This window comes from Dermacentor silvarum, unplaced genomic scaffold (assembly GCF_013339745.2).
Source record: "Dermacentor silvarum isolate Dsil-2018 unplaced genomic scaffold, BIME_Dsil_1.4 Seq3255, whole genome shotgun sequence".
In the NCBI taxonomy this organism is placed as follows: Eukaryota; Metazoa; Arthropoda; class Arachnida; order Ixodida; family Ixodidae; genus Dermacentor; species Dermacentor silvarum.
Genome location: NW_023606053.1, coordinates 796 through 16764, shown reverse-complemented (window position 1 = coordinate 16764; position 15969 = coordinate 796). Strand labels below are relative to the sequence as shown.

At 47.0% G+C, this 15969-nt stretch overlaps 1 protein-coding gene across 1 annotated transcript; it reads right to left on the bottom strand.

Annotated features, from left to right (window-relative positions):
- Positions 1–12849: 12849 nt before the first annotated feature.
- LOC125941795 (uncharacterized) lies at positions 12850–13422 on the bottom strand. The gene has a single exon (XM_049659640.1). It carries the CDS (start codon positions 13420–13422, stop codon positions 12850–12852), a length of 573 nt encoding a protein of 190 aa, XP_049515597.1.
- Between the last annotated feature and the right edge of the window lie 2547 nt (positions 13423–15969).

Genomic DNA, 15969 nt, shown 5'->3' with positions numbered 1-15969 from the left:
ATTTGTAGCCCTCACGAAATGTACTTAATAAAAGAATTAAGTGTGTTAAAAATAAAGCTGCTCGATTTAAAACAAGAAATTACCCCCGTGATTCCCGTATTACTGACATCAAAGCATCGCCTTACCCTTCCATCACTTAAACACCGGATGGCTGTTTGTACTATATCACTTTGAAAGGCTTCATCACAATCACTCGTCATTCATCGCGTTTTGTATATGCGGCCCGCCCATTTCATTTTTCCATGCCTAGATCAAAATATTAAAGTTTAGCAGAGCTCGCGCCTACTAACCTTCTGAATCACTCACCACTATTTGTTGCTCTGTGTCACTGGAATAATTTACCACTTGACGTTGTCTCCATAATACACAATGACAGATTTGTGGAAGAACTCAAATACCATCAAATAATATTTGGGTTCAAATTCCAGTGTTTACTGCTTTCTATTTGATTTTTCTTTGCATACGCTTATGTTCATTGTAGGTCGGTTTGTACTATTAGTGTTTATGTTAACGACTGCACATTTTCTTTAGTATGTGTTGCCCGGATTGGGCTTTTAGGCTACGTGAATATTATAGAAAAGGTGCTTGACGCCATGCATGCTATGTTACTAATGAATGCTTAGCCATATTAACACTGCCTATTTAAAATACGACCTCTAAATATTGCTCGCATTGTCAGTAAGCGAACCTTTCGCCATATTTACACTTTTATAGTGTGTAAAGTTTGTAGTTTATAGTTTGTAGTTTTTAGCAAAATGTTTATATAAGGTGGGACAACGTCTCTGTAGAAAAGAATCAACTTTCGTTTCGGGAAACTCAGCAAGCATATCTTGAAAAAAAATTCATCGGCCCTTACACTCCGTGAAAATGGTTAACCAGCGAAACTGAAACGTGCGGCTGCGGTGTTTACCGCTGAGTTAACCCCGAGGGTTCATTAAAATATTTCTGGATTATGAGGTTACACACACGTTCGGCTGTGACGGAGAGAATGATGTCACTGATGGTATGCCCACAGTCCGCCGTTGTCGCTTGCGTTCGATGTCTCGAGTTTTCTCGGCAGCGTGGTTCGGAGTATTCGCCTGCTATTACCACTTGCCATCCTGCGCACCTAAATTGCTTCAAAATTAATTCTGTCCGTTAAGTAAGACAAGGAGGCTCATACCCCCTTATGCACTGACTCATATCCCCGTAAACGCGGCCTCCCCATACGCCGACAGAAGATAAGTGAAATTTTATGCTGGGATGATGAGCGGCTACGCAGCCAGCTGTGGAAGACGACGACGACGAACAACGGGAGAAGTGGCACGAGCGCGTGCCTAGCACGAGCCAAATGCGGAAGAAGACGGCGCTCGAGCCAATGCTGATGATGATAATTATCTGTACACGGGCGATTTCACTTAGCCATATACGATTTCGCATAGACATAAAATCTCCGATTTAAACAATCATTTTAACTAAAGGTGCAAAACAGCGCTTTAACGACTTGCACATTTGAGAAATTAGAAGACCTATCACTTTAAAATGAAAGTATTGTACTCCGCCAAGATTTTTTCGCTAAGTATACATCACAAGCACTATTGGCCCACGGGAAGTTAAATTTGTAAAACGCACAGTATGTTTTTTTTTTGAAAAATTACCAAACTTTTATTTTTGAGCAACTGACTCTGACTGACGCCTGAAATTCGGGTATTTTTCGGCCATTTTAGCACGGCGATGAAGGTAAATACTATTTATGACAAATCTTGAAAAAAGTTTTTCGAGAACTGAACGAAGTGTACAACTACACGACGTATTCGTTACGTAATCCAAGAAAGGAATAAATTGCAAAAATAGCAAGAATTTGAACATTTTAGATATGTTTAAAAAAATAAACGTCACCGATTGTTATCAAAGTTTTCTACAAACCCCACCCCGGAGCAGTAAATCTTTTTCTGCAAACACAGATAATCATTGCAGCTCCACTAAATTAACGTCGTGAAGACTCGTGAAGCAGCGGACCTGGTGGTTTCAACTTGCCTTCTACTTAGCTTTAACTCCACTGTTTTCTTAGCTTTTAACTTGGCTTTTACTTAGATTTAACTTATCTTTAGCTTTACAGTATGGGGTGGTGGTAGTTGAAGCCACCGGCTTCCCTGTTTCATGAGTCTTCGCGACGTTAAGTCAGTGAAACGGCGGTTATCTTCTTTTTTTGGCAGGTTTATGTGTAAGCGTCATTAAGCAAGATTAAAGTATTTAGAACGAGACATTATTTTGTGCATACTTCTTTTATTTGTCGTTGCGCCAATGCTGGAGCAGCTTCCCGTCTTTGCTGCCGCGCCGCTTCTTCTTCCGGAGACAGTTGCTTCTTCGTACTCGCCATACTCGTCGCCAAACGTCGGAATGCTCTGCGCCGAAAGTGCACGCTTTTAAGGCCACTTCATAGTCGGATGCAGCGCGCGCGTCAGCTAGCGTCCGTGGACGTTGGCGACTCCAGGTGCGTCGCGCCGCCGCTACATCCTTGGCTCCGCCCACCTGTCGCTCGGCGCGCGCTCTACTCAGTGATTTCTTTCTGCTTGGCTCCGCCCCCAGCAACTGCGTCTCCGCTCCTCTGTCTCTCTCTCTCTCTCCACTCCTTCACTCGCCTCGCTTCGCAAAAATGATCAACGCAACAGGATGGTTCAACCTCAGCCTTAAATAGCTCCGCTGTTAAAAGATGTCGCCATATTTTATTTTAAGTGAGAAAATGGGCCCTGTTTTAATACCAATGCATGGTCATCCCAACAATGTGTCTCGGTTCTAATAATAAAATAAAAATCACACTCATATTGAATTCTGAACTGATTCTTTTCGTTGTAGTAAAGAGTAACTTATATCGTGTCACTTTTCCCCTTTTTAGCTGTGACATGAGTTGAGCTTTTGATTTCAGGGCTCCTGTATCTGTATTCCTACTTAGGTACGTTGAGGTAGCAAGCAAGCGAGAACGCGTACAGCAAGATTATAAGACTAATCGGGGGAACCTATTACTGCGTTGATCTCTGATTACATCTGCTACCTGAAATGTTCACTGTGTACATGAAGTATGCACCAGCCTAGTGTGAACGCGCAATGACACCACTGCTCCAACCTCAAGACACAAGAGTGGGCAGTCCAGCGGGCCCGGAGGCGGCGAGGAGGCAAGGCCTCGAAGTCCCCTCATGGGAGACCAGAGCCCGGGTCGTTAAACTTCGCCAGATTTTAATAAAGTTGTTTCCACCCATCCATCCATCCACTGCAATGGCTGAACCAGCTGACAGGTGCAACCAGGACAAGGTGCAAAAATGTCGTTATTGGGTCGCAAAACGTCGCAAGCTTAAAAAAAGTGTGGTATAGACAACAGTCTTCATCACGTTAACCCATTTACACCATATCTTTACCACGTATCACATGAAATTAGAGCCACTTGAACTAAATTACGTTTCACGGTGCGAAAAAAAACAGTGCATGTTTGTTTTAATAAACAAGGAAGAAATTGGGGTTTTGAAAACCAATTTTCATTGTAGTTTAGAAAAAAAGACGCAACTCTAAGTGTTTTATGTGCTTTTATGGAACGCTGCTCACAAAACGTCTTCTTTGGACAAGACTGTAGCATTCAGGAGCATAGGCTTTTGCGCTACTGAATAGACTTTGGTGCCGCCAATGAGGCCATTCGGTGCTGAAGCGATTTAGTGAACATTGTAGGTGTTAAACTGAAAAACGTTTTCTTACGGGAAGAATGGAAAGGTGTCAGGCGGGTGCAAGGAATTGAGACAACCTACATGGGGAAGAACCTAAAATACGACCGAGTAAATCACTTGGACGTAGCGCGGTGGCAATAATACAAAGTGGGAGAAGTTGTGAATCTGCACTTTGTAAAACTTGCTTCCCCAAATGATTATTACTGGTTCTGGATAACGCAAATAATCTCTTTCAGAAATACTAAGCATGAAGCTTAGGTTCTTGCACTGTCATATTACATCCTCGCACACTACCTTTCAACCCATGCGGCGAAAGATCAGTTAGTCAGCATCTATCAGCCTCGTGAGAGATTCTAAATAAACTCGTATTTCGACATTGCTCGGGCTGCCTGCCTAATATTACAATCAAGTGCAACCGTCGTTTAGTTCGTTGCTTTAGAAAGAAAATAAGTACGCCATTGACCATGATAATCACGCACCCGATGGAACAGTGAAGCTGATGAAAATTGCTAGTGTACATCGAATATATTTTATAATTATAGAGTATAGCAACACATTTGAAGCGTACCTGAATGAGAAGAAGAAGTCTGAGAACATCGGAGGGAGCGGGGGGAGGAGAATAAAGAAGTTAGAAATGGCGACATGACACTTGTTTGATCTGTTTGATATGTGCGGGCTTATTACAACATTTTTGCAGGAAGGTCATACAGAGATGTTCCTCAATTATTTTTACAGATGTTGGAAATCTTTTTTATTTAAAAAGGGGGTGCCAACCTTACATTTTGTGGCATCTTTTTCTTACTTGCCATCCAGCTTCAAGCAAAAGCAAGAAATTGATTAATACAATTTTCAATAAATTGTGCAGCATTTAACAAACAACGGAGCAAAAATTAAATTGAACCCTTAATTCAAGGCGCTATAAAAAGACGTCCAAATAAGCCTGTAACGTTTAGCGTATTGTCGGGCGAAGATTATTTAAATTCAGTTAGTCTTCATATGGTATTGAGATAGTATAGATTTTGAGTTAAAGGGTTAGCATGCAGAAAACTCTGTTCATCATACCACATGCTTTTAATGTTTGCCACGTTCTGCGACTCGATAACGTTATTTTTGAGCCTTGTCTCAATTAAGATTTTATGCGTGTGATAGAAAATGTGTGTTGGAAATTAGTGGGAGTCACTCGGTGTAGAGGAATTACACCTGATGGAGAAGTTAAGTCAGGATGAAAAATATTCGGGACCTGTTTTGGCCAACCCATTAGAAATGACAGAAAGGAAGAATGAACGAACACAGCGCTTGTCCATTCATTTGTTCTTTCAGTTCTCGGTCTGCTGCTGCTCTGTTTTTATAATGAGGTAGGAGGCCTAGTCAAGGGCCTTGTCTTGTGAAACATGCGGGCATGCGGCGGATTCCACAGGTTCATTCCACACCAGACGCATAAAACATGGAGCTTGACCATCTCCGATTTCTTTCTAAAAAATGCGATTTTACTTGCCGTAGCAACAAGTGCTTCTGTAACATAGTTTCAGCCAAAAAGGTATTTTTTTGTGGCGAGTAGCTTTCTTTGTCCCGATGTGGCGTGAACGTCACTTACAAGAACACACAAAAAATTATTTTTATTGATCTCATTTGCTTTGGTGACAGCTAAAACATTATTCGTTGAGACTACATTTGCTACATGAATGCTGTTATTTGATGGGTTTACTCTGTTAAATATAGTAAATTATGGGAGAAAAATTACGCAAGAAAATTTTCAGAAACGTTTTAAAAGTTGTTTGTTTGCTACGAAGTCGATTTCAAAACACTTCTAACTTACGTAAAATGCAAACAAGCGTCCGATAAAATTGCGTTGTTCGAGAAGATAGGAAAGTGCTCGAAAAAAATCCTTAATGTCGCAATAGTTTGCATAGTCCCTTACGTTCTTCTGAGAAATACAAAACCAGATGTTAAGGTAAAGAAATAAAACTTCCCACATTTGCCAGCCATTATGATTATTATGTATCTATGAGGGTTTATTCAATATTTTTTGCAACAAAGGATTTCGTTAATGAGTACTTGTGCATATACCTGGCGTCATTTCGCAATTATTGCCATTTAGTCATTTTGTGCTATGATGGCGTGATGCCGTCGTGACCGTTCCATCGTCGTCATTTAGGCTTCGTCATCCGGTTGTCCTCATAGCATCATTGTCACGCCCTCGCCATCATGCAGTCCTCGTCATCCCATTCATCTCGTGTTCTTCGTCGTACCGCTGTCATCTTTGTAACGTCGTCATCATTTAAGAATCATCATCTCATTGTCATCATGTCTTTGTCCTCATACCGTCTTAGTCGTTCCGTCGACGTATTTTAGAGCGAAAGCTCTAATGCTCCAGGTACAAAGCAGAAAGCGCCTGGTTCCGTAAATCTGACCTTCATGCTCAGCACAGGTCAAACTGCGACTTAGCCTGCATATGCGTTTTGGACACGCGCGCGCCTCGGCAATTATATTGACACTCCAAGCGCTTTTTTTTTTTGCCGTCGCCGTCGTCGCCACCGTGAGGTTCCTTATAATGTCCAACGACAATAAAATCGTCGCCGCGGGCCGTACGCTGTGTGTGTGAGTGAAAGCATGCGAGGGTGAGTCGGCAACCCGAGCTTATTCTCGCCCACACGAGAGAGGAAGGCTCGCCGGAAGCGCGCGGTCCTGGCGCGCGACGCACGGGGAGGATGCGACGGAGACGGGGGTGTTCTGCTCCCGTGGCTGCTGCTCACGTATCTTGACAGCAGTCTGCGATGTGGGCGAAGTTTGCGCACGCGGGGGCCTCATCATCAAAGGGATCTGCGAGGGGGACAAAGTGCATGTGCCTAGTGCCGGTAGCTTCGTATGCGCTGTGCTTTCGACGTTTCGTTCGCGTTGAAGCGAGAGACAGCGCGAAGTTCAATTTGCTCGCTGCCCCTGGCGCGCTTTCTCAATCCAGCGTTTTTACGAGTTCCCGCGGTCATCGAGGGAGATGTGTTCATGTTTTCCTGTGGGCGCGTGACACCGTGCATGTTTATTTAGTTAGTAAGCGTACATTACAAATTTATACGGCCGATAAAACTACTATCCTTACTTCGTATAGATGTCGAATAATTTGTTATCACAATCAATGCTTCGCATTTCGGGCAAAACTGCGTCTTTTTTATATAAGAAGGCTTATATTGTCGCGTAGTACTGACGGTGAAGAAAGTCGCGAAACAGGGAATGATGAAACTGACTTTTTATTGGGCGAACCTGTGCCCACAAAAGCGCACATGAAGCACAACCGTATAGCGGCGAACACAGTCGACGATCGTCGAAATCTGGGGCGCGATCTTGTACGCGTTCCAAAATCGAGCGGAGGCGGACGGTTCTTTACGTCACGAAATAGGCGGTCCGCCATGTTCGCGAGGACGAGAGGAAGCAAAGAGCCAATGAGGGAAGTGGAAGCCTGCGTCACGCTTTTGACGTCTGCTTTGGGACCGTATAACATATTAAGAAGCGTTTCTAACATGTTTAGAAATATTTGACTATTATTACTGAGTAGCAAAATATGTTGGTGTTGCTTTTCAAAGATTTAATGCGGGACGACTGAAACATAATATTGCGGTTAATATCTTGAAATGGCGCTAGGTGGTGTCGCAGTTTTGCGAAACGTTTAGCGGTGGCGCTAGCCAGTACTCCGTTTCAAGCAAACGACGTGACTTTCGAAGCGGTTGGTTCAGTCGAGCAGTTGTGTGCGGAGAGCCGTTCTTCATTCTACGGGCGAGCCATGGCGCAGAACGTCATAGTGTGCCCATCCGTGAAGGAACCGCATGTTTCTGAGGGCCAGTGGGAGACGGTGCTCGCTTTTGTGGAGCAGCATCCCCAGCTGGCTTCAAGATCCAGCGAGCTGGGGCCAGGCTTCACCGCTGGCAAGCGGCGACGGCTGTGGCAGCAGCTGGCCGACGTGCTGAACGCGGAAGGGCCGGTGGTGAAAACAGTGGACCAATGGCAGGAGTGGTGGCGCAAGCAGGTCTACGAGGCCCGCCGCGACGTTCTTTGCCCAAGTGAAAAGGTGAGTGACCGTCGAATGGTCTAGGTGATTTGTCCTTCGAAATTGGTGTGTATTTTCAGAAGCACTGGAGGGGGCCGCATACCCGGCTTCCACGGCCGAGTGCTGCACTTGACGGGGACGGTCCGCTTGCGTGGCGTCACCGACCTCCCCTACCAAGAGGTAAGCACACTGCCGGCGTAATATCATGGGCTCCTGAACGGTGCCGACTTAGAGTTTGCCATTATCTGTAAGTGGTACCTTTAGCGTAGCGTGACACTGTTGGTGAACAGGAAAATAGCGTAGGAGAGAATGGAAAAGCAGGTAGGTTAATCAACTAGAATCTCAGTTGGTGGCGCTTTCGGGAAAAAGGGGGATTAAGTGATCATCACAGAAATAAAATACATTCAGGCAAGTGCAGGAGGATGGTAATGTATGGGACCATTAAGCACTCAATAGTTGCAGATTATTTCCGCAGATGTGTAGTAGGAAACTTGTAACATAGCCAGTGTAACAAATAGCCAGGTAGTGAAGGGACACGTTTATGACACTTTCCAGCAGGCCGACGTTCACACTACCACACTGGAGGTCGTCGTCGAGGCTGCGGAAGTGACACGTAAGTGGCACAGCGACACGTAAGCATCAGAGGAATTTGGTTGGTTGGTAATAACTTTATTGTGGTAACAACTTTATTGATAAGAGGAATGAGTGTTTAAATTATCGCCAAATGTGTGAGCAGTTGGTAAACTTTTAATGTGTTTACTTTACAGCGACAGAGGATGCACCGCGCGGTGCATCGGAGACGGAAAGGGTGGCCGCTGCACCTGGTAAGTTATTGATCCTCAAGCTGTTAGAGAAAATAAACTCTCGTATTTTATTGAACTAGCGCAATAATAACATGACCATAGCCACTTTTATGCATACCATAAAATATAGTGCAACTGTAGAAAATGATGCATGCTTTCAGTGTTGCAGCGTCCTGTACGGTCACCACGTCCACAGCGACCGCGACGGGTGGACACCCTTACCACGATGTTGTCGCAGTGCGCCCGCAGCCTCGAACATGGCGACGACATGTTCCAGGTTGGTAGATCTTTTGGTGTCATTTTACATGAAGGACATAAATATTCTTTATGCTATGTTATCATAAGTGAACCATGAATCTGAAAAACAAACCAACTTGGGATGTAAACAAGAAATATGCGTTGTATTGAGGGTTCGGTATCGTATCTTGCCAACGATCAACCGCCGCGCAAAAGGTTGGTTAGCCCTGAAATGGGCTGTTTGGTGGTAAGAGATGCATTTAAGTAGATGACGGAAGAGTAGTTCCAGCAGGTCGTTGTTTGTTCCAAAGAAGAGGGCACAGCTTGTACACGACACTTGACACTGCCAAAGGATGCCATCAGGCCAGTGGCTCTTCAACAGAGAGGGAATTGTTGTGCATGTTGCAATTCTTGACAACAACAGCTTCCAGCCATGAGCTGGTTGCCAGTAATCAGCAACTCATGCGAACAGTTCCACGATGATTATTCATTCCAGGTGTTGCGGAGGATTGAGGAACACACCACCCGCATCGCTGTCGCGGCAGAGACGACAGCTGTCGCAGCTGAGAGGACGGCAGCGGCGCAGGAGGCTATCCTGGCGCAGGTGCGCTCTATGGCAGGCGACATAGCTGGGCACCTGCAACAACAAAGGATGAATTAATTTATTGGTTATTTTCACCTTTTAAATTTCATTTTATTCATTTATTGTGTTGTGTGTTTTGTGAGTTCAGTTTATTTTATTTATTTATTGTTTGAGTTTGAGAAGTTAACTTTAATTTGAGGCATGAATTGTTGCTTCACTTGGAGTTTTCGTGTTTAAGTTTCCTTGTTGCCTTGTATGAGTGATACAGGAGCACTTTTTGGATGAAAGGCGCAATGCGTGCATTCATTTTTCTTCTGTAGTATTTGCCTCTTTCTATTGATGCTTATCCAGCTGCAACGCCAGCGTGCTTTTTTATTTACATATTTCGAAGGCGCCTAGTCATTCACACTGGAATCATTACAAGTAGTTGTAGATTTCTGTGTATGGGTTTTGTACTGTGATATTTATATTGTTTCACTATGTGTTGTATCTTACAGCACTCATTATGAAGCGTTACTGCATAGTGTTTGAACTGTGATGAACAATGTGGTCTTCTTTCAGAGCACCAAACTAGTCACTCTTCAAGTTGCATAGTTTCACAAATGAAAATGCCCATCATGATTTCACCTCGCCGCTGATTGGTTCCCTCTAGTTTTCGTTCCAAGTGAGTCATTGCAAGAATAAGTTTCAAGTGTGACACGTTCTGGGTGCTGTAAGATGGCAGAGCCAATTATTCATGTTGTATGTAATTTATCTTTCATCACAGCTAGCAAGTGCACTGACCTTTCTACAATTACGATTCACCTTTTGTTTAGCATCGCACTACAATTGCTGTCGAGAAATGAATGCTTCTAGCCAGCTACTCATCACACTGAGAAGGGAACAGACGTACCTGTCAAAGTCATACTTTCTTGCAAGGTCACTTAAATGTAACTGCAAGTTTTATGTGCCGTGGTGAAAACGAATTGTGTGATGCTAATGCTCCAATGTCCTCACATGCTTTGCTAGGTGTAGCGTGTTGTACTACAAGGTTCGTGATGTACTAGTCATCATAGCGTGTGATAAAGTTGACCTTTGTATTTTTTGTGTTTTTACATTAATTCACGTTTACCAATTTGGACATGATGTGACGAATGTAATGTCACAACACACAGTGGTATATATTTTTATGTTTGAATCTGCATTCATTATGCTTTACTTGCTTGCCTTGTCTGCGTATTCATGCTTGCACGGAAGTTTACAAACACCTAGCACAAGAGGTGGCTAGCAATCATATTGCCTCGTTCCTACCAATGTACACCGAGCGTCTGAATGTACAGGATGCGGCGGTTGCGATCATTCTGGTGTGTTTTATGAAAATTGTGCAAACCTTTTCCTGATGGTGACCATGAGCACAGAGTGCCGATCATATTTACTGCTTCCATCAAGTCTATCATGACTATGATGGGTCAAGGGATGTTTCCATTTCATAAGATATTTAAAGAAAAGTCTGCACTTTAACGTTGCTACCATGTTTCATGTTGCCACTTCATGTTTCACTGGGAAAGAAGTGCTTTGTGCCAATTCCCCATTACTGTAACCACAATCTATGGCAAAACAAACACATGTTCTGTGTATTGACATGAGTAGAAAGTAACAACTGCTGCATCTGCATGTACAGCAAGTTGCATATCATAGGATGCACACAACACATACAAGCTGCTGTGTAGCTAAGGATACGAACGTCACAGTGGGTCATGCTCTCCAGCCCTTTCTAGTGGGTCGATCCCTCCTGCGCTCTCCTCGAGAAACACCGCTCATGCTGAGAGCTCGGGCCTTGAACTAACGGTCGCTCCAAAAGGCTAGTGCCTAATAAATGTCTTTACAGCTGTATCATCGCATTTATAATGTTCGACGAGGAAAGAAGCATTTTCTGATGTGCATATTGCACACAACAATGCTAGCTTGGGAGCAGCAGCAAATGCAGTTCTTCACAGACAAAGGGGCATAACGCATTGCCTTACGACTGCTTCACGAGTACTACTGTTAATCAGTGGCATCCTTGGAGACTCTTGCACAGTGAAGAGGGTACAGATGTTTCAGAGTCCACCGCTGTGGCATTCTTTTTAAAGGATTCTTTGTATAACATTACTTCGTTTGTCTTTAAGTTATCACAATCTGTCGGATGTGTGGATTAGGAACATTGACCATCCTTATGGAGGTGCACTTGATGTGTATACAAATTCTTTTATATATTTTCCACTGTACAAACAGAGCCATGTGATAGCCTAGGGGCACTAAAATTTGTATAAATAAATTATGTATTATGAAAACTCACCATTCCTGTGTCCTTCAGAAAAGGTTGACAATGGCGCTGCGCTAACACGTCGTGCGGTGCCAGCACTTGGCTGTCTCCAGGCTTCTCTGGCTCCTCAGCTGGTGGCACTTCTCCATCATAATGGTCTAATGACCAGTCGCCCTCGTCCAAGGCAATGTTATGGAGAGCAACGCATGCGTAAATGATTCGCGCTGCTCTATCAGGGCTGTATAGCAGTATCCGAAAGTGCTTCAAGCAGCGGAACTTGCTTTTCAACACCCCGATACATCGCTCCACAACATTGCAAATGGATGCGTGCTCCCGGTTGTAGTGGCCTTCGGAGGTGGTGCCGGCATGACTGCCAGGTACAGGAACAAGCAGCCACGGCTCGAGGAGATATCCCGAGTCTCCTGTTACAGAAAAATGACAGCTGAGTGCTCTGCCCTAGGTAGGGGTACGCATTACGAATACTTACAAAGCAGATACTCGTGAGGCTGCAGTTGTGCGGCTAGGCGTGCACGCAGTGGATTGTCATGCCAGACCCAAGAGTCGTGGCACGAACCAAGGAACCGGGAATCAACAACAAGAATGCGAAGTTCTGCGTTGCACACCTGAAATGGGGATCAATACAACATAGCGCTGCAGATATGCTCGAAATCTCTTTTTGCCATTCATATGCAGACAACAATACATGCATGTACGCTGTTACAAGCGGCTACATTGTTTCTGTCATAGGCGTGGACAGGGTTTTGCAATCGGGGGGGGGGGGGGGGGCATTGTTTGTGCGCACGCCTATGGTTTGCACTAATTGATAGCTAAATGAAACCTTGTGGCACAATATTGCGCAACAACACCCATACGCACCAAAGCCAGCAGATGCAATGGATGTAAGTACTTCCGTGTTCAAAATGCTTCCATGGTATCTTCCCTATAGTGTATCGATTTCTGCTACGACTGCTGCCCATTTTCCTTAATACGTCCAAAATTCATAACTCCATTGTGTATGCACGCCAGAACGAAAACACAATTTTGTAATGGCAAACGGCTTATGCACACAAACACATGACACTCATCATTACCGCTGACATGTAGGAGCTCGTTCACAGCTCCCCGCATGTCCTCTTTTAACCGTTACATTACTAGTTATGACAGCTTTGGCATTAAACTGAACAATTGCTACTAAGGGCGAGTAAAAATGGCAGCTACAGTTTGAAGTAAAACATTCCAACGGTACTTACGACCATCACGTTTAGGGCGTAATAACCCTTCCTCGACATGAAGCTCGCCGTGTCGGCCGGGCTGAGTCCCTCTGGCTTCATAATGGCGATGAACGTGCCGTCGACGCACGCTAGCACGCCTGGAATGGCACCGCGTCGCGCAAACGCCGCCTTTGCCTCATCCTTGGCAGCCGGTGTCAATGAAAAGTCCACCAACTTTCTCCGGGAAGACACGGAAATTATGGCCTCCTGGATGGTGTTGCTCACGGCCGACTGCGCACTGCCTATTTGCTCCTCGCGACCAACGCTCCTCTGGAAGATTCCGGTGCCGAAGAATCGCAGCGCGCAAAACACCTGGCTGGCTCGCTGGCATCCAATGATGGGGTCAAGCTCGTCGCACAAGGTACGCACTGTTCGTTTGGACAGACGAAAATACTGCCGGAACTCTTCCTCCGTCAGCTCTTCAAATGCATCATCTACCTCGGGTCGTCGTCTCTGCGTGACTGCAGCAGCCACACAGGCGACACGAAAACACACGGCAGAGAAAGGAAACGCCATTTTCTCCAACTGTTAGGACTGCCGATTTGGATTGAACCGGATACAAAAGAGGATAACTGTCCCAAGCGCCTACGTTTTAATACAATCCAAGTCGTTTGGTAGCCTTTCTAATCCGTTATATCGAAACGGACGGACTCGGCAACCGCTCCGTTGCGTTCGTCCGTTAGCAGACGACACGGAATGATTGACAGCAGCAAGACGTCACGGTTCACGTCACAATTGACGTCATGTCGTTCGTCACGATTCAAATTGACCAATCGTGTGCGGCTCGATGGAACGGAACGCCTCCGTTCCATTTTGGAACGCTTACAAGATCGCGCCCTTGGGCGCCGGATGATAAGCGGTGCGCAAACGCAACAGCCCCTCCCCACGGAAGAGCACCAAGGGGGGAAAGAAGGCTTCACACGCACTGGTTTTTGCGAAAGGTTCGTCGAAGACTTCGATGTAACGGCACTTTCGGAGATTTTCACCAGTTCAGCCGGCTGCGCGCTTGATGGGCAGGTCCGAGGTGCACAGAAACGCCAAAGTACTTGGCGACCGATGTTCAAGGATCCGGCGAAGTGACGTCTGACCGTCCGAGGACAGATGACTCGGTGCTCGGTTTCAAGTCGAAGGATGCGTCCTTTTTCAGCGAGTCTGTAAGGGGGCTAGCAACCTGCGAGAAACACTTGATATTGTGTTGGTAGTAGCCTACCATCCCTAAGAAAGTACGGAGCTCAGTTTTCGTTTTCGGCTGAGGGAATTCCTTGATTGGCAGAACCTTTAAATCAAGTGGACTTCGATGTCCTTGACCTAATCTGTGACCTAGGTAGCCGACTTTCACGGGGAGTGAACGCACGGCGGAGAACAAACGCGCGTTCTGCGCCCTGCTCCCTTAAGGGCTGCAGAAGTAGGCGTCTCTTTCCTCCTCTACAATCACTATATATGTAGAGCAAACGCGCCTTCTTCAGCGCGGTACAGCTGCCCCCACCGCAGAGGCCTCCTGTCCCCATCGCCACGGAGCTGCCCGGGATTTCGAAGAGGCGCTCGCCCGCTTGCGCCCTGCAGCAGACGGCCGCCTGCCTCCTGGACGAGACCCTCGGAGACCACCTACTGGTGTACGTCGACGGTTCGGTGGTACCGGACACCGGCTCTGCCACGGCGGCCTGCACGGCACCAGCCCTGCAGAAGAGCAGGCAGTGTCGACTGCCCAGACACGCCAGCTCGACTGCAGCGGAGGTGGCAGGCCTCCACCTGGCCGTTGACCTACTCTCCGAGGAGCTTCCTGGGGTACCAGCGGCCATCCTCTGCGACTCCAAGGCAGCCCTCCTCGGCCTGCAGAGGCCAGAAAGCGCCAGCCTTGGAGTCGCACTGATGTCTACCCGGCTGACAGCGCTGCAGGACGCAGGCCACCCGGTGTCCCTGCACTGGATCCCCGCCCACGTAGGGATCCCGGGCAACGAGGCAGCCGACACCCTGGCGAATGACGCCCACCACACCACTGTGCCCCTCAGTCGGGCCGTGACGGAGGGCGACTTCACAGGACTGAGGCTGCGGCGACACCTGGCGACCCACCACCCAGACAAACGGGTGGCACTGGGATGCCCCCCACGACCACTCCCCCAGCGAGGCCTGGCTCGCAGGGAGACCTCGCTCCTTCTCCGGCTCCGCATCGGCTGCAGCTGGACGGCAGCACGCAGCTACCGACTGGGACGAGCGACGTCCCCGGCCTGCAGCTCCTGCGGGGAGACGGAGACGATCGAACATCTCCTGCTGGCCTGCCCGGCGTACCTCCAGCAGCGGGGCCCACTCCTGCAGGAGTTCCGCCGCCTGGGCCTCCCCTCTGGCAAGGAGGAAGATCTCCTCTTCCCCGGCCGACACCACCTTTCTGCACTTCGAGGCGTCGTGGAGTTCCTTGACTCGTCAGTACTCTCCGCACGCCTCTAAGGACATTTCTACAGCGGGAAGGCCTCACGGCCTCCCACCCCACCCCGGGCCTGACCGGCCTGGCACAACACCCCTGCAGACTCTGCAGCACACCAAGGCCTTCCATCTCGGCCTGATACGTGCCGCCTATGCCTGCCGGTTTTGCTTCGCCCAGCCATGGCGACTCCACTCTATCCCTTCTTTCGCTCCCACTTACCCCTCCCCGTTGGCGCTGAGCCGTGCTCCCTCAAGGGCTGCAGAAGATAGCGCCAACCTTTCCCTTTCCCTCAAGAACCACTTATCATCATCATCGCCTTCTTCAGACGCGCGAGAGGCCATGGGGGAGGGGGGAGGGGGAGGGAAGGGAGGCGACCTTTAGCTGCAGCACCAAGTGCCAATTTATATCAGAGGCTCCGGCAACAGTCCCCAACGCCGCACGCATTTTGAGCGAACGCGGGCAAAACGCCGACGGCGTCGACAACAGTTCTGCGTGTTGCCGGTGCTGCTGCATGTCCAAGTTTATACAGCTGATAAAGCTAATATCATTACTCCGTATAGCTCTCTACAAATTTGCTAACGCAATTGATGCTTCGCCTTTCAGGTGAAACTGCGACAACTTTTTTTAGATAACCTAACGTTGCA